The 18,482-nt window shown below is 45.8% G+C and overlaps 1 protein-coding gene across 1 annotated transcript in view; it reads right to left on the bottom strand.

Annotated features, from left to right (window-relative positions):
* Window positions 1–8,012: 8,012 nt before the first annotated feature.
* Window positions 8,013–18,482, bottom strand: part of DNAAF5 (dynein axonemal assembly factor 5) — a 52,139-nt gene continuing 41,669 nt past the window's right edge. The window contains exons 12-13 of the mRNA XM_087417427.1: window positions 16,924–17,115; window positions 8,013–9,052 (exon numbers count right to left, since the gene is read on the bottom strand). Of these exons, the coding sequence (XP_087273553.1) occupies window positions 8,916–9,052; window positions 16,924–17,115 (329 nt within the window). The 3' untranslated portion in view covers window positions 8,013–8,915. The remainder of the gene's footprint in view (window positions 9,053–16,923; window positions 17,116–18,482) is intronic.

The raw sequence follows: 18,482 nt of genomic DNA, 5'->3' as shown, positions 1-18,482 counted from the left end.
AACAACAAACATTTATCTCTCACAGTTATGGAGGCTGAAAGTCCAAAATCAAGTCATTGGCAGATTTAGTGTCTGGTGAGAGCCCACTTCCTGGTTCATAGACAGCCGTCTTCTTGCAGTATCCTGACACGGTGGAAGGGACAAGCTAGCTCTTGGGGGTCTCTTCTCTAAGGGTACTAATCCCATTCATGTGGGCTCTACCTTCATGACCTAATCACCTCCCAAGGGTTCCCAACTCCAAATATCATCACTTTGGGAATTAGGTTTCAACATACGAATTTGGGGGGAACATGAATACTCAGTCTACGCCACATACTGTCAACTAAACTACAGACCTTATTCAGATTTCATGTTTTTCCACTAATGTCATTTTCCTGGTCCAGGCCAATCTAGGATCCCACATCGCATTTACTTGTCACATCTCCTTAGACTCCTCCAATCTGGGGCAGTTCCTCAGAATTTCCTTGTCTTTCAGGAGCTTGGCGCTGCTGAAGACTACTGCTCAGGTGTGCTGTAGAATGTCCTTGTTTGGGTTTGTCTGATGTTTTTCCATGATTAGACTGAGGTTATGCATTTTTAGCAAGAAAACCACAGAAGTGATGTTGTGCCTTTCTCAATACATCGTATCAGGGGTGCGTGCTGTTGTTATGTTTTATACCTCGATAACTTGGTTAAGGTGTGTTGGTCGAGTTTCTCCACTATAGAGCTACAATCTGTCCCTTTGTAATTAATAAATATCTTGGGGGAGATATTTGAAGCAATGCAATAATCTGTCTCAAAACCTTTGCCCACAAATCTTAGCATCCTTCAGTAGATCTTGCTTGCGATAATTATTGTTGTGATGTTTGCCTAATGTTGACTTTCTATTTCCCTCATTCCTACTACATCTATTAATTGGAATATTTCTGTAAGGAACAGCTGTCCTTTCTCCCCTACTTACTTATTTATCCTGTCTTCACCTCACTGCGGACTCATGGATATTTACTTTATTCTATAAGTTAGAATCCAATGGTATTATTACTTATTTTGCTGCTCATATTGTTCCAGCTTTGACCATTAGGAGCTCCTTCGGGTTGGCTCCTGCGTCCTTTCTATATGCCCCCATCCGTTCTTGAGCCCTTCCTTACTTTCTGGTAATGCAGGACACTCCATCCAGGCTCATCTCCTATTTTCCTTGCCCAGCCCTGGAACCAGCCACTTCTTGAAGAAGCCCATTTATATGTGTTGGCTGACTTGGGGAGCACTCTTGACACCAGGCACAAAAAAGGAACGGAGGGTGTGGTGGAGGATGAAGGGCAGGCGCTGCCGCCCTCACTCTCCCACTGCTGGTCCTAGAGAAGGGTTGTCTTCCAGCTCCACAGTCTTCCCTTCAGGAAGGATGTGACTAACAGCAGGTGGGGCGGGCTCTTTGTGGACCACATCCATGCTGGCCCTTGTTGGGGCTCCCCAGTGGTGGCGGTTGGGGCACAGAGATTGTAGGCAGAGGAGCAGCATTGGGTTCCAGAGCACCACTGGAAGAGGATGGACTAATTGCCAACAACACAGCTACAGTCCGTCAGCACAACTCCTGCTCCCTCCTCACTCACAAGTACCTGGTACCTCTGGGGAAAGGAGGATGGTGGGAAGTGAACCCCAGTTAGAAGAATGGGAGTCTAATTCCTAGTGGCTCAAAGACTTTCTCTTATTTAGACACAAGCTTAGGACATGAAAAATTTAATTTATCCAGGTCATTCTGATCAGTATTTATCTCTAATTCTATTATGCCCATAAATTCTATTATTTTTCTCCAATTCTATTCTAGAATGCCCAGTTCAAACCGGCTTAAGCAATACAGGTTTTACTGACTCAAGCGACGGAGAGACGTGGGTGGACGGCAGATAAAACCGGGAGGGGGAGGGGGAGGGGCGGAAGGAGACCTTCTCTCTCTCATGCCATCATCAAAACAACAACAAACAGCATTGGCGTTGCTCTCTGACGAGACGACCAACCACTCATGACGTGAAATGACAGCGGCCCGGAAGCCCGGTGCTCTCCTGACCTGCCCACATTGGCAGGCACCAGGAGGGGCATCCGCGGTCTGCGGCCACGTGACCCGGATTCAGCCAATGGGGAGAACGCCTCCACCGCAGCCTCCAGAACGCACGGCCGCGGGCATTGCTTCTGCGCATGCCCATCCGACTGGCTCTGGTGCCTCCGATTGGCAGAGCCCGGTCACGTGGCTGTGCCATCGCCGCAAGGGGGTCTGGGAGGACGGCGGGCGTGTCCTCAGCGACGTGAGGCGACGCCGGGGTGGCAGCATGGGCACCAGAGGGAGCACAGAGGGAGCGTGGGCACCAAGGGGGTGCCCCTCCCCCAGTGAGGAGGATGCCAGTCCGGCAACAGGCGACAGGTGCGGGCAGGCGCGCGTCATAGTAGTGCTTTCTTTCCGTGTGACAGCCGGGAGCATCTGTCCAGCAAGCACGGAGAGGCCAACACTGTGTGCTGGACGCACAGCGGCTGTTTACCAGGTCAGCCGGGTGGGGACCCGGGACCCCAGGACCCCTGGCCCCGGGAACTCCTGACCCTGGGACCCCAGGACCCCGACCCCGGGAGCTCCTGGACCCCTGACCTTGGGCCCCATGACCCCAGAACCCTGGGACCTCTGACCTCGCTGGGCCAGGAAGGAGGCCTGGCAAGACCTGTAAGCTCCCATCCCTCTGCTGCCCCGGAACACAGGTCACAAGTGCCTGCGTGTGTCTTTTCAGGACACGAGTTGCCACGTGACAGGAGGAAGGCATCTGGACGGGAGAGAAGCCCCAAGTCACTGAGTTGTCAGAAGATACGGTTTATCCTGCAGGAATTTTATCCTCCACATCAGCTGCTCTTAATCCTGGTTTTGCCACTAAATGTCATCAAGGGTTTCAGGTTGTGTGTGAAGTGTTCATAGTAGTTTCTGAAACATTAGTTTTATTTCATGAGTGCGGGAAAGAGGTGCAGGCTGAGCACTGTGACCAGAGGTGTGAGTTGCTGCAGCTGTCGTCCCACCACTAAGACAAAGCCACTTCTCCAGGACAAGGGGAGTCTTCCCAGTAGGGTCATTTCCAGCAGGTAGTTTTCCTGCTGCAGCTGTGCAAGGAGCAAGACTGATGTGTGTGCTTGTATTAAATCCAGAATACCTCCTGCGTGGATGTAGAGCCCAGAGGAATTGATCCTGAGCATGGAAATGTCGACTCAAGTGCCTGTCATTAGGAGATTCTAAAAAAGGCCCATGTTCTGCACCAAACCCGGTTCCCCGACGTCAGTTCAAAAGGCCATTGCTCTCCTCTCACTTTACGTTTGCCGTCATCACCACCTCTCTTTCCTGCATCTCAGCCGAGACTGTCCAGTCAGTTTTTGAAGAAGGGAAATATCAAGAAACCAAAATAAAGGCCTAGAGGACAGAAGTGCCAGCAATTAGGCCAGGAAGAGAACACCTCGACTTCTAAACAGTCTATGTCTACAGTTACCATTTGTTGTCAGCCAGCAACACCCTTGTCTCTTCAAATTACACTTTCCAAGACGTTAAGAAAGCCCTGCACAGATGCCTGAAAACAAATGAGCATGTGCCTTTGGGACAGGTTCCAGGCCCCTGTGTCCTGGCCAGCTCCCAAAGCCATCGTTTGCTTATAGGAAGAGTCACAGGAAAGAGGCTCAGACCCCTGGGGTTCAAGGTCAAGGACATGCCTAAGTCCAAAGAGAGTGCCTGAGGGGTAATGCATGAGTGGAGGCTACGACATCCCTCCTGAGATACCAGTGTCGTCCCCAACAGCGCTGTCTGTGGCCTCGTAAAATGCCGTTACAATGACAAGTGACTCAAGTCTGCAAAACAGAAGAAAAAAAGCCACTCATAGCCCACCACCCTAAGTAACATGCAGTGATTGCTTCTCTCATGTCTGATGTCACATGGGGGATGTCTGGGTGACACCGGCTGTTTAGAGAATCAGGAAAATGGGGAAAAGTCAGGAAGAAAGATTCATCTTCAGAGAAAATTGAATTTTCCAGGCTGATCATAAGGCAACTGGTAGTGGCCAGGCAAACCTTCAGTGAGAGGACAGGACACTTCCTGCTCCTGCCTGGAGGAGGCAGCCTCTGGGAGCATGTACTCTTAGCCTTTGCCTTCAAAGCTCAGCCAGATGCTTGTTTTTAAAGTTTTAATACTTACAGTTATGAAATAATTCACACAAAATTCACACGTACGCAAGTAGAGAGAAGGGTATAACCAATTTGATGATTTGATATAGCACCCATCGCTGACTCGATGATTAAAAAAGAACCGTGGTACAGCTTTACCAGTTCTAGATTTACACAGAGAAGAAGGCATGTGGTCTGCACTCTTTTACAGCTGGTGTCTTAATTCAGCTGGACATCTGTGAGAGCCATCAGTGGGGCTGTGTGTATTGGTCGTTTGCTCCTTTTCATTGCAGTAGAGTATTCTGTTGTATGGATGTGCTACAATTTGTTGATCCAGTCATAATTGTTGATGGACATTTGGGTTCTTTTCAGTTTGGGGTTGGACTAAAGCTTCTAGGAACACTTGAGTACAAGTCTTTGCATTTTCATTTCTCAACAACTTTTTTGATAAGCCTTTTGCTTAGACATCCTGAACATCCTTCCCTGGGGCGGGGCCCTGTTGTCTCGACAAAAGAAACGGGTGTGCTGACTTAGGAGCTAAGAGCATCACCCGATGTCAGTTGGGTTTCTGATTTACAAATTACTCTCATCTGAGTTGTGTTTTTGACTAGGTAATACATGCACAAGAAAGTGAATTCAAAGGTACCAAAAGGCGAAGACTGAACTTCCCCTCCAGTCCCTCAGCCAGACAGGTCCCCTCCCCGGAGGCCACCACTCTTACTAGTTTCTTTTGTACACTTCTAGAAATATTTTATGCATATAAAAGCAAATAGGCAGCTCCCTAACTCCTCTTTTTATGTGTGGTGCATTCTATGTGCAGTGTTGTGCTCCTTGTTTTTACAACTATTAATGTATTTCAGAGATTATTATAATAAGGCTGCCCTGGCTATTAAAAGGTAGGTGTTTTACCTTAAACCAACCAACTCACCACATCGTGACCTCATGTTTTCATTTAGGTCACAGAAAGGAGATTTTAAAAGGAAGTAAAACTTGCCTTTGAACCACGGTGTAGGTAGGGGCAAATAGATGAATTATCTTTATGAAAATAACTTTCTGAACTTCTTAAAATTCAGGAACTGAAAACTCGGGTTACGCAAATATTTCTTAGAGATAGCACCAAAAGCACGATCCATAAAAGAGCTGATAAATCAGACTTCTTTCAAAACTAAAAACTTCTGTTCTTCAAAGGACATTGTTAGAAGAATGAAAAGACAAGCTCCAGAATAAGAGAAAATATTTACAAATCATATATATGATAAAGGACTTATATGCAGAATATATGAAGAATTCTTTTATTCAATAAGGAAACAATCCAATTTTTAAAAAATGGGCAAGAGATTTTAAGATTTTTCACCAATGAAGGTATACAGATGGCAAATAAGCACATGAACAGATGCTCGACATCATTAGATGTTAAGGAAATGCAAATTAAAACCATATGGAGATAACATCGCATGCCTATTGGAGTAGGTAAAATTAAAAAGATGTATGCATCAAATGTTGACAGAATGGGAGGATCTGTAACTATCATACAGTGCTGGTGGGGATATAAGATGGTACCACCACTTTGGAAAATAGTTTGGCAGTTTCTCAAAAACTTAAGTATACATCTACTAGGATTGCCATTCCACTCCTAAATGTTTACCCAAAAGAAATGAAAGCATGTATCCACACAAAGACTTGTACACGAATGTTCTAAGAAACTTTATTTGTAATAGCCAAAAACTAGAAACAAACATATATCAAACTTGTGGTATATCCATACAATGGACTACTACTCAGCAATAAAAAGGAGTGAACTACTGATGGACATTACACTATGGATGGATCTCAATTATGCCAAGTAAAAGAGTACATATTGTATAAATCTATTTACATGTAATTCTAAAACATGCAGACTATTGTGCAGTGACTAAAAGCAGATCAGTGTTGCATGGAGATGGGGTGCAAGGCGGTAAGGCTGGGGGAGGGAGCAGGAGGGTGGAATTACGAAGGGGCAGGAGAGGACTTTCGAGAGTGACGAGAAATTCATTATCTTGGTGGTGGTGGTGGTTTTGTGGGTGTGTGCACATGTCAAAACTTACCAAATTGCCCACTTTAAATATGTGCAGTTAGTTAATTATAACAAGTATACCTCAATAGAGCAGTTAAAATAACAATCAATCAATCAATCAGGGACTACAGACACATATCAAATCTGAACTATAATTCTACTCTGAGTTGTCCCGCTGAGAGCAGTGGAACATGCCCACACATTGCACAAAGCTCAGTGCAATTTTGTTCATGGTGGCCTCAGACTGCACCACCTGAACGTCCACCAGCAAGTGGACGGGTAACAGCAGAGTGGGTATTTGTGGCAGAGGCCATGTGGTGCACAAAGCCTAACATATTTACTCTCTGGCCCCTTACAGAAAGAGACTGCTGACCCCTGAACAGTGAATGGATAAACAACCTCAACTTTATGCTAAGAGAAAAAAAGCCAGGCATAGAAGACCACATATCCTGTGATTCCATTTATACGAAATACCTAGAAGAGACAAGAGTTTAGAGACAGAGGCAGGTCAGTGGTTGCCTGCGGCTGGGGTGGGAGCAGGGACCTAACGCAGACAGCCCGAGGGAGCTCTGGGGTGATGGCATGTTCTAAGACTGGTGATGGGAGCACAGCTGCATGAACTTGCTAAAACTCTCCTAACTGTACACTGGGCAAGGGTGAATTTCATGGTGTGTATATTATACCTCAATAACGCTGTGAACCTCAGGGACTGCATTTTGTATCTCTCTCTTCTCTGCCACCTGACACATGGGGGTTAGGGCTCCATAGATAGTTGCTGATTGAACTGAGTGAAGCGCTTAGAAGAATTTGAGAAGTGGAGAGGAGACCTGTTGCTTCTCAGCAGGAGAGTTGATATCACTACCCTCCGTGAGCCGAGCTTTCATGTCTCCCTCTGGACACACGCAGCTGTTAACACTGCGCCAGGGGGCACTGCTTCCCTGTAAAGCTGCCTCTACTTCCCCTGAAAGATAGACAGAAATGCAAGTGCTGACATGTGTGTGGCAGCCAGCATGGCAGTGGGAAGCCACAAGTGTCAGCCCCTCCGACACGTGCCTTGTGGGTGGAGGAGCTGAGTGTGTTCTTTAGCACCTTGTCCTCTCGGCCAAACTCTCTGACATTTACTCTTGGTTCCTGTGACACTTAATGGCTGACCAAAGTGAGCAGATGGGGCTTCTTGCTGGACGTGAAAATGTGTGGTACCCAGGACAGGGTCCCCACACTTTGGTGGCATCAGGATCCCCTGGAGGGGCGATCCGCAGTCTCTGATTCAGGAGGTCTGGGCTGAGGCTCGATAACGTGCATTTCTAACAGGTTTCCAGGTGATGCTGAGAAGGACAGGGCCGAGGATGCAGAGGGCAAAAGGTGATCAGGGAACTGGTGGAAGAACACCCCCAAGGGCACCCTAAGTCCCTGTAGCCATCAAGTATGTCATTTCCAGAACCTGGGCTCACAGAGCAGTCACGTCAGAGGCTCTGAGGAGACGGAAGGGACAGTGCAGTCAAGACGATCCCGTGGGGCGTAGGCTTCAGTGACCCAAGACTGTACTGCAGATTCAGACCCTCCAACACCCAGCCTTTTCCGGGGCGGGGGCACCCTGCTGCCACCCTGGTGCTGGTCTTCACTTGCGTGGGGCTCCTGCCACCTGGTGTCCAGAGAGGGCACTGCAACGAGCAGGGGCAGCCCCCTCTCAGGCCAGAGGCCCAGAATTCCTGAGCCTGGGATCCCTGGGAGGTTAAATCTAAGGAAGATATGAGCCTTTTCTAAAAATGTCCATTAATTACCAAAGCACAAAGACAGGCATACAAAATAATTATAATAAATATTTTTAATTAAATTTTCTAACACCAAAGCAAAAATGCTAATATTTGATTGTTGGAAAATACACAAAACGCTTTTTTTTCCTTGTATTAACATAAATATTTGGCTCGTGGAAATAACACCCACTTAAAATGAAATATTTTAGGCACTTGGGTGTAGAAAGTGCTAGAGAATAAAATATAATTTTACTTTATTGCTACTTGTAAGAGAGCAAAAAAAATTGTATCTGGTTAAATATTCTATTTTCAACACTGTTAGTATTACTGACCTAAGAAAAAACACTGTGACCACATAACATTTTGCATTCAAGTATATTTTAAATGGGAAAAATCTGATTGATAATAGGTCTTAAGGTTTCAAATTCCTTTTAGTCTGTTCACTGAGATGTTAAGTTTCAGCACACAGAACCCAAAGAAAGAATGAAATTTCTTTTTAATCACTGTGGCTTTTTTAAAAAAAAAAAAACAGTCAAGAACTTTCTTGGTGGGCATTTAAGCAAGAGAGAACCAATTAAGCCATGAACCTAGCAGTGCATGTAGCCTTAAAAAAAGATCTGATTTGGTTGCCAGTATTAGTTGACATCCAGTTTTAATTTCAAATCAGCTGGAGATTTTTGGCAGACTTCTCAATGAACTGTATAAATAAGACATAAAAATATAGAAGCCACTCAGTGAATGTAATTTCAGAAATGGCTGGGTTTGAAAAACTGTCCCAGGAGAATCCAGGGCATGTTTCTTAGGGAATACATTCTTCTCGCTGTCCAAGTCTTGCTTGTGAGTGTCCTAGGCTGTTGACAAAAGGTGCCCTGTTACGAGGTTTAAAGGCCACAAATCCCATCAAGATGAGGACAAGGACGTCCAGCTGCTGCACTGAAGGCTCTGCTCCCAGACGCTGGTCACTGAGCAGGCGGCAAGGCCTGTACGTGCTGCAGGAGCTGCTCACAGTAGGCGGGAGAGCGATGCTTGTGGATGACGGCCTCCGTCTCCCTCACCAGGAGGTCAGGAAATAGGGCACTGCCAGCTTTTAGGACCTCTGTAAAACAGGAAAACACCTTTAAAATGCCAGAAATAAGTATTAAGGCAATTACTGTGAAATGCACATAAGCTTCATGTTCAAGTTAAAACAGAGCAGACTGAAAAACAAGGAAAGTTATCAGGGATTAAGAGGGCATTACATAATGATAAAGGGGTCAATTCTCCAAAAAGACATAGCAGTCCTTAACATGTATGCACCCAATAACAGAGCATCAAACTACATTAGACAAAACTGACAGAGCTGCAAGGAGAAACAGATGAATCCACTATTGTAGTTGGAGACTCCCACACCCCTCAAATAGATCCAGCAGGCCACAAATCAGTAAGGACATAGCTGAACTCAACACCACCACCAATCAAATGGATACAACAGACATCTATAGACTACCTCATCCAACAATAGCAGAGTATACATTTTTCTCAAGCTCCCATGGAATGTTCACCAAGACAGACCACAGTGTGGGCCATAAAACATACCTTAACAAATTTAAAAGAATAGAAATCATACAATGTCTACTCTCAGACCACAATCAATAAAAATCAGTAACAGAGAGAGAACAGGAAAATCCCAAACTATTTGGAGATTAAACACATTCTAGATAACATAATGTTCGAAAAAGAAATCAAAAGAAGAAATTAAAAAACATTTTGAACTAAACAAAAATGAAAACACATCCCACCAAATTTGTGGGATGCAGTGAGAGCAATGCTTAGAGAGCAATTTATAGCATTGAATTCATATACTAGAAAAGAAGAAAGATCTAAAATCAATAATCTAGGCTTCTACCTTAGGAATCTAGCAAAAGAAGAGCAAATTAAACCCAAAGTAAGCAGAAGAAAAGAAACAATAAGAATCAGAGCAGAAATCAATAAAGAAAATCAACAAAACCCAAATCTGGTTCTTTGAACAACTCTTTGCCCAATTTGATAACCTAGATGAAGTGGACCAATTGCTTGAAAGACACAATCTGCCAAAATTCACACAAGAATAGACAATCTTAATAGACCTGTATCAAAGAAATTGTGAATCAATAATTAATAACCTTCCAAAACAGAAAGCATCAGCCCCAGATGGGTTCACTGATGAATCCTACCAAATCTTTAAGGAAGAAATTATACTAATTCTCTACAATCTCTTCCAGAAGACGGAAGCAGAGGGAACACTTTCTAACTCACTCTATGAAGCCAGCATTAGCCTAATACCAAAATCAGACAAAGACATTTGATAAAGAACATCTACAAAAAACCTACTTCCTAACTCACTCTATGAGGCCAGCATTATCTTAAGACAAAACCAGACATTACAAGAAAACTACAGACCAATATCTCTTATGAACATAGACGCAAAAAAATCCTCAACAAAATACTAGCAAATCAAATCCAACAATATATAAAAAGAATTATACACCAACACCAAGTAGGATTTATCCCAGGTATGCAAGACTGGTTCAACATTTCAAAATCAATTAATGTATCCCATTGCATCAACAGGCTAAAGAAGAAAACTTACTTGATCACAGCAATAGATGCAGAAAAGCATTTTCACAAAATCTAACACCCATTCATGATAAAAACTCTCAGTAACCTAGGAATAGAGGGGAATTCCTCAACATGATAAAGAATATCTACAAAAAACTACAGCTAACATCATACTTAATAGTGAGAAACTCAAAGCTTTCCCACTAAGATCAGGTACAGGGCAAGGATGTCCCCTCTCGCCACTTCTTTTCAACATTGTACTGGAAGTACTAGCTAATGCAATAAGGCAAGAAAAGGAAATAAAAGATAATATACAGACTGGGAAGGAAGAAATAAAACTGTCTTTGTTTGCAGATGACATGACTGTCTATGTAGAAAATCTGAAAGAACTGACAAACTCCCAGAACTAATAAGCGATTATAGCAAGGATGTAGGATACAAGGTTAATATACAAAAGTCAATCACCTTCCTATATACCAGCAACAAACAGTGGAACTTGAAGTTAAAAACACAATACCATTTACATTAATACCCCCCAAAAAGAAATACTTAGGTATAAATCTAAACAAAATATGAACAAGATCTACATGGAGAAAATAACAAAACTCTCATCAATGAAATAAAAGAACTAAATAAATGGAGAGATATTCCATGTTCACAGATAAGACTCAATATTGTCAAGATGTCAGTTCTTCCCAACTTGATCTACAGATTTAATGCAATCCCAATCAAAATTCCAGCAAAGTATTTTGTAGAAATTGACAAACTGATTCTAAAGTTTATATGGAGAGGCAAAAGACCCAGAAGAGCCAACATAATATTGAAGGAGAAGAATAAAGTTGAAGGACTGACACTATCCGATTTCAAGACTTTCTATAAAGCCACAGTAGTCAAGACAGTGTGTTATTGGTGAAAGAACAGACAAATAGATCAATGGAACAGATTAGAGAGCTCAGAAATAGACTCATATCAATATTGTCACCTGATCTTTGACAATGGAGCAAAGACAGTTTTTTCAACAAATGATGCTGGAATAACTGGACATCTAAATAAAAAAAAAAAATCTAGACGCAAACCTTAACCCTTCACAAAAATTAACTCAAAATGGATCATAGACCTAAATATAAAATTCAAAACTATACAACTCCTAGAAAATAACATTGGAGAAGACCTAGATGACCTTGGGTATGGCAATGACTTTTTAGATAGAAGACCAAAGGTACAATCCATGAAAGAAATAATAAGCTGGATTTTATTAAAATTAAAAACTTCTGCTCTGTAAAAGACAATGTCAAGAGACTGAGAAGACAAGCCACAGACTGGCAGAAAATATTTGCAAAAGACACCTCTGATAAAGGACTCCAAAATGTAAAAAAGACTCTTAAAACTCAGCAGTATGAAAACAAACAATCCGATTATAAAATGGGCCAAAGACCTTAACAGACACCTCACCAAAGAAGCTATACAGATGGAAAATAAGCATATGAAAAGATGCTCCACATAAGTTTTCATCAGGGAAATGCAAATTAAAACAATGAGATACCACTACACATCTATCAGAATGGCCAAAATCCAGAACAGCAAATGCTGGAGAGGATGTGGCACAACAGGAACTTGCATCCATTGCTGGTGGGATTACAGAATGGTACAGCCACTTTGCAAGACAGTTTGGCAGTTTCTTAAAAAACTAAACATACTCTTAACACATAAGATCCAGCAATCACACTCCTTGATATTTACCCAAAGGAATTGAAAACTTATGTTCACACAAAACGCTGCACATGAATGTTTACAGTAGCTTTATTCATGATTGCCAAAACTTGGAAGCAACAAAGATGTCCTCAGTAGGTGAACGGATAAACTGTGGTCTATCCAGACAATGGAATACTATTCTCTAAAAAGAAATGAGCGATTAAGCTGTGAAAAGACGTGGAGGAAACTTAAGTGCATATCACTAAGTGAAAGAAGCCAATCTGAAAAGGCTACATACTGTCTGATTCCAACTATATGACACTCTGGAAAAGGAAAACTATGGAGACAGTGAAAAAATCAGTGGTTGCCAGGGATTGGGGGGCAGGGGAGGGAGACAGGCGGAGCAGAGAGGATTTTTAGGGCAGTGAAACTACTCTATATGAGACCATAATGATGGATACACATCATTGTACATTTGTCCAAACTCACTGATGGTACCACACCAAGGGTGAACCTACTGTAACTATGAACTCTAGGTGATGATGACATGTCCATGCAGGTTCACTGACTGTAGCAAATGTATCATCTGGTGGGCGATGCTGACAGTGGGGGGGGGGGCGCTGTATGTGTATGGGGGCAGGGGTATATGGGAAATCTCTGTACTTTCCCCTCAATTTTGCTATGAACCTAAAACTGCTCTAAATAATAAAATATTAAAAAAAAAAACCTATTAAAGCACTTTAAATCTATCTGATGTTGCTGGATTAGCAGACAATAGTCATAATATGGACAAAAAGAACTTAAAAAAATCATCTTGGAGTTGCTGTCAGACTGTGAAAGACAAGAACCTTTCAAAGTCTCTGAGGGTGTCTGGGTGGCATTTCTGGCCTTAGAAACAGTTTTTTGCATTAGCAGATAAATTGGCTTAGAAAAATGGACACTTTTATCATCGTATTTACTGATGCTGATTCATTCAACAAATACCTACTATAAGCCTACGATGTGCCGGGCACTGTGGACATAGCAGGCAACAAAAACTCATCCTTGGGAGTCACATTTTAGTTTGGGAGCAGTTGACAATAATCAAAATCAAGGGGGAAAATGTCCAGGATGTTAATGGTGGTGAGTGTGCCAGGGAAAAGCATAGGAGGCGATGCAGACAAGGGTGCTGAGGGGGTGGAACTCCAGGTGCGAGGGGGCGGCAGGCATTCTGGGCCAAGGACGGGCACCATCTGAATCGTCCTGCAGGATCCCTCTGGTGGAGGCAGGCAGGGCAGGATGCTGTAGTGATGCAGGTAGGAGCCATCAGATCCAGCTCTGAGATCTCTGCCCTCAGTCACGGGGAGGATGGAAACACAGCAGGGGGAGCAGGGTTGGCAAGGGGGGGCAGTGGCCCCAGGCTCGGCTTGAACAGTGAGGCTGCGATGCCCACCAGGCATTCACTGAGCAGCTGGGCACGTGCATGTCTGGAGTTCAGGGCAGACATTGGGCCTGGGTGTCAGTCTGGGAGTCATCAGCATGTGGGTGGTGTTTCAAGCAAGGAGACAAGACGAGATGAGATGAGATGACCTAGAGAGTGAGCGCAGACGGGGGAAGAGGTGCAAGGAGGGCCCCACGTCTGCAAGGCAGGGGGCCCAGAGGCACAGCAATGGTGCAGAGGAGCAGAGGCCAGAGAGACGGGAAGCCCAGAAGCGAGGGAGTCCTGGAAGCCATGGGACAGAGGTGGTGACCAGCAGCCGTATCACGTGCCATGGAAGGTGCAGGGAGAAGAGACCGAGGAGGAGGCTGGCTTTAGCAACACTGGTCACTGGGACGGTGACAAGGTGGCTGTAGGGGAGCTGCAGGGTGGGGGGTTCGGAGAAGGGGGAGGAGGCAGGCTCACACTTGGACTCTTCCAAGGAGCCCTGCTGGGGAGGGCACACGAGGGAAGTGGGGTCAAGGGTGCTTTGTTTTTCAAAGATGGGATAAATAACAGAGTTTATGAGGTTGGATGGGGGGGAAGTGTCTCAGGCGCAGACCTGGGCGAGGCGGGAGGAGATGGGCTGTGGGACACAGGTGAAGCGCGGCCTGAACAAGGGCGGCAACTGACCTGCCGCAAAAAGAGGATGTGGGGGAGCTGGACCTTCTCAGGGGGACAGAGGCAAGGTCATCAGGCAGCAGGCCCAGGGAGGAGGTGCGGGGGGTTGAGGACAGAAGAGAAGGCGTGAAACAGTCCTCTGGGAGACAGAGCTGGGTCACCAGCACCTCCCCGGGTCAGCATAAGGCGAGCGATTGAGAATGTGCAGTGGCCACAGTTGATATGTGACTGGTGGGCTGGATGCTGAGGTGGACAGTGGGGAAGCAGGCTGTGCTGCGGGCTGGGGCATCTTGAGGTCAGGGTGTGAGGGAGAGGAGGGCGTGAGCAAAGGAGTGGGGACTCTGTCATCCTGGAAGTCCCTCTGATGGTCCCACCAGGTCTGGGAGGCGGAGGACGCATTGTGCAGACTCTGCCCTGTGTCCTAGACACCCGGCCTCAGGTGGGAACCGCACTATATACATTAGAGAAGGCTGACAGGAGAGAAGGGGTGAGGACAGGAAGGTGTGGGGTGTGTAAGAATGGGCAGGGTAACATCTGGTCAAATAATCCAGACTTTGCCATGTGCTGGACACCACTGCTCAGGGAGGCCAGGACACCAGTCTGCACCTGAGCTGCTGTTGTTTCAGGAGTTTCCAGTTAGTCTCGAATCCTGGTATGTTTCCGTTATCCAGAGAACCTCTCCCTGGCCGCCCAACCACTGTCAGCACCATGCAGTCACACAAAGCAGGACTGGTCATGCCTGAACCTGCAGCTGGCCTGAGGCTGTGGTTTTCAAAGTGTGCTCCGAGGATCCCTGAGGTCCCTGAGACCCTCAGGAGTCTGTGAGTCAAAACTAGGGCACAACCTGCCTGTTCACTGTGCCTGCCTGCAGTGATGGTGCCAGACAAGGAATGAGCGGCCCAGCGGGCTTACAGCCCTGCTTTTTGAGGGTGGTCACTCCACATTCACAGCAACCTTCTTTTAAGAGTATCTTTGGGGGGCCGGCCCCATGGCCTAGTGGTTAAAGTTCGGTGTGCTCCGCTTTGGCGGCCTGGGTTCGGATCCCAGGCGCGGACCTACACCACTTGTCAGCTGTGCTGAGGCAGCGACCCAAACACAAAATAGAGGAAGACTGGAACAGATATTAGCTCAGGGATAATCTCCTTCAGCCAGAAAAAAAAAAGTATCTTCAATAAAGCAGTAAAAGTTACTTATTTTATTAAACCTCAATCCCTGAGCACCCAACCTGTAATCAATTAATGAATTTAGTGTTAAGCCTTGATTTTTGTTGACTTGACAATGTCTGCCTTTTAACGGGAGCATCCAGCTCGCTCACATTTGATGCTGTGGCCATGGCTGGATTTGGTCTTTTTGTCTCTTGCTTGTCCCGTTTCTATGTCCTTTGCTTCCTCCGTTCTTGACTTCCTTTGGGTTATTTGAATACTCTTTAGAATTCCACTCTAACTTATGATCTATTTTCTGGCATTCAGTTACACTGCTCTGCGTTACCCTTTTGCGGCTGCTCTAGGGATGACGACACACCTTCTTACTGCAGCGTCCACTCAGCCCAACTTGCACAGACCCCAGGGGACGACCCGAGAAGTACAGCAGTTGTGAACCAGCAGCTTCCCGGACACCACCCTTTACCCAAAAGAACCACCAACTGACAAACAACTGACAACTCTGGTAATTCAGACTCAGGTACCTGGAAGAACATTTTCTCAAAAATGAATGAAGTGACAGTATCTGAGGCCAATGATAAAATTTAAGCTTTCAAGCAGAAATCAGAATTACAGAAAATTTGTTTCTGCCACCGTAAGTTTGAAGCTTTTCTTCCCAAGACTCTCCTGAGCTCAGTGCTAACAAGCGTGACTTGTTGACACTGAGTAACGAAACATGTCAACGTTAGGAAGAGATTCATAATTCAGTGGTAACACTTTCCAAGTGACCGACACGTGATGTGACAAAGCACACATTCAAGGTGCAGGCTGGACGGATGGACTTGAATGTCCCTGGTACGGTTACACACTGGCCTCAGAGTCTACACCCCAAGGAACCTTTAGGAGACTACCACCTGCCCAGTTTTGGTGCCGTATCACAGAATACCCACAATCATCTGAAAAGGCTGCTAAAATACTCCTCTCTTTTCCAACTGCACGTCTGAGGCCAGACTTCCTTCATATCCTTCAACCACAACAATATATGTCACAACCGACCAAATGCAGGAGTAGATGTGAAAATCTAGTTGTCTTCTATCAAATAGACAGTGAGAGATTTGCAGAAATATAAAACTCTGCTACTCTTCTTGCTCATTGTTTCGTTTTGGAAAATATATCTTTCAAAAACACGTTATTTACGTTACTATGTAATGGATCTAGTGTTATTTTATACAAGTTAATAAATATCTTAAAGTTTTCTCAATTTTAACTTCTATTACGGTGAATATCAGGGTCTGTAGAGCCCTCTGGGATCTCCAATTACTCCGGGCACAAAGGGGTCCCGAGACTGTGGACCTGAGGGAGCACCAACCACCTGGCTTGCTGCACCCCCGGGCAGCCAACCAAACTACTTAGCTGTGAAGATCTGTATTAAGGCACTCAAAACAGGTATCAGAATTAATTACAAGTCATGGAAACTCCCACCTAAAACTGCGTCCTGGACGGCGCTCTCTGGGTCATCGAGGTAGACGAGGAGTTCCTTGTACAGGTAATGAATGTTACTCTGGTAGTAAGACTTCCCGTCGTTGTTCCCAACACACTGCAGCCAGGTGACCAAGGTGGAGGCAGCTGCTAGCCTCACTTCATTGGAAACATCATCCAGTCGCTTCAGGAGTTCTAGAAGGAGGGGACAGAGCAGGAGTGTGAGAGAGATCCCAGAGCAGACTGCTCACACATACACTTCTGGGTCAGGAATTTAACCCCACACTTGTGGAGCACTCACTCTCAGGCTCTAGGAAACCCACATCTGTGGGGAGACCGTGCACCGAGACGTCACATGCAAGGTGCTGCGGGCAGCTCCCGGTGTTCCGGCACCCCTTGGTGGATACCGTGGACACAGAGAGGAGGAGTGACCTGGCCCCACCGTGCCCTGCATGCTCGGCAGGCCTGAGCTGCTCTGCACTGTCTCCCTCTGTGAGGCGGCCCCTCAGCCCTCTGTGGCTCTGAGACGCTCAGATTCAGTCTATCATCCACAGGCACCACGCCCTGGCCGCCCCATCCTCCCTGATGAGCAGACAGCACAGGAGCAAAGTCTGCTACCCTGCCCTCCACAGGCTCTGGGGACAGAGCGGAAGGCTGGTGACGTGACAGTCGCCAGCTGTGTCAGTTTTGTTCTGCTGAGCCTCTGGGACCAGACCATTCTGCTGCTGAAAACAGAATAACGATATTTCCTGATACAGAAAAACTCTTACCGTTAATGAATAAGGTTTTTATCAAATGTATGCTTTTCTCACATAACCTATAAGAAACCTCTGGCCCCTACGACTGGGAATCTTTTGGAGGCTCAGCAGACAATCCGGCACACAAAATGAGCATGGGAAGTGCATGTTGGCAGGGAGCCAGGGCAGCTGCCCATGCTTGGTGGGAGGGCTATACTCTAGACGCAGGCCCGCATGGTTGTGAGCTTGTGCTGTCACACGGAGGGTGGTTCTACTCCTAGCAGGTAGCTCCTGGCTTATCGACAGACATTAAATACGTGCACAGTCAGGAGCCCCCCCAAGAGGGCAGGATTTGAGATGAGTGGGACCCACTGGCATTGATGCATGGAAGATACTGGCACCTTCCTAAGGGTGCTGGGCCTACGTGGTGGCAGAAAGGGCAGAAGCTCGAGTGTTTACAAACCTCGTAGCCACAGAAGGAAAGGGGGAACCACCACAGGGCACGTCCCGCTGAGCACTCCCTCCTGTAGCCCTCAATCAGCCTGTGAGGCAGATACCCTGTCTCAGGAGGGAGGAACTGAGTCAGAAAGACTCCTAACTTGTTTACATCGGCCAGCTACTGGGGTCGAGAAGCAAGGCCAGGGCCTCCAAACACGTGAGTGGGGCCGTTTCCCACGCTGGGAACGACGTGGAACTGGAGCTCACCACTGTATTTTCGTAGGATGGTGACTCCCAACTCCAGAGTTCTAAATATAGAAGGTGGTCTGCAAATTCGTTTTTGTAATCACTTAGTTACCCCTCCTGAGGAAGCACCAACTCGGGCAG

Source organism: Ceratotherium simum, chromosome 26 (genome assembly GCF_057802395.1).
Source record: "Ceratotherium simum simum isolate JZ-2026a chromosome 26, ASM5780239v1, whole genome shotgun sequence".
Taxonomy (NCBI): domain Eukaryota; kingdom Metazoa; phylum Chordata; class Mammalia; order Perissodactyla; family Rhinocerotidae; genus Ceratotherium; species Ceratotherium simum.
The sequence above is the reverse complement of the archived record's forward strand: the minus strand, read 5'-3'. Positions and strand labels throughout refer to the sequence as shown.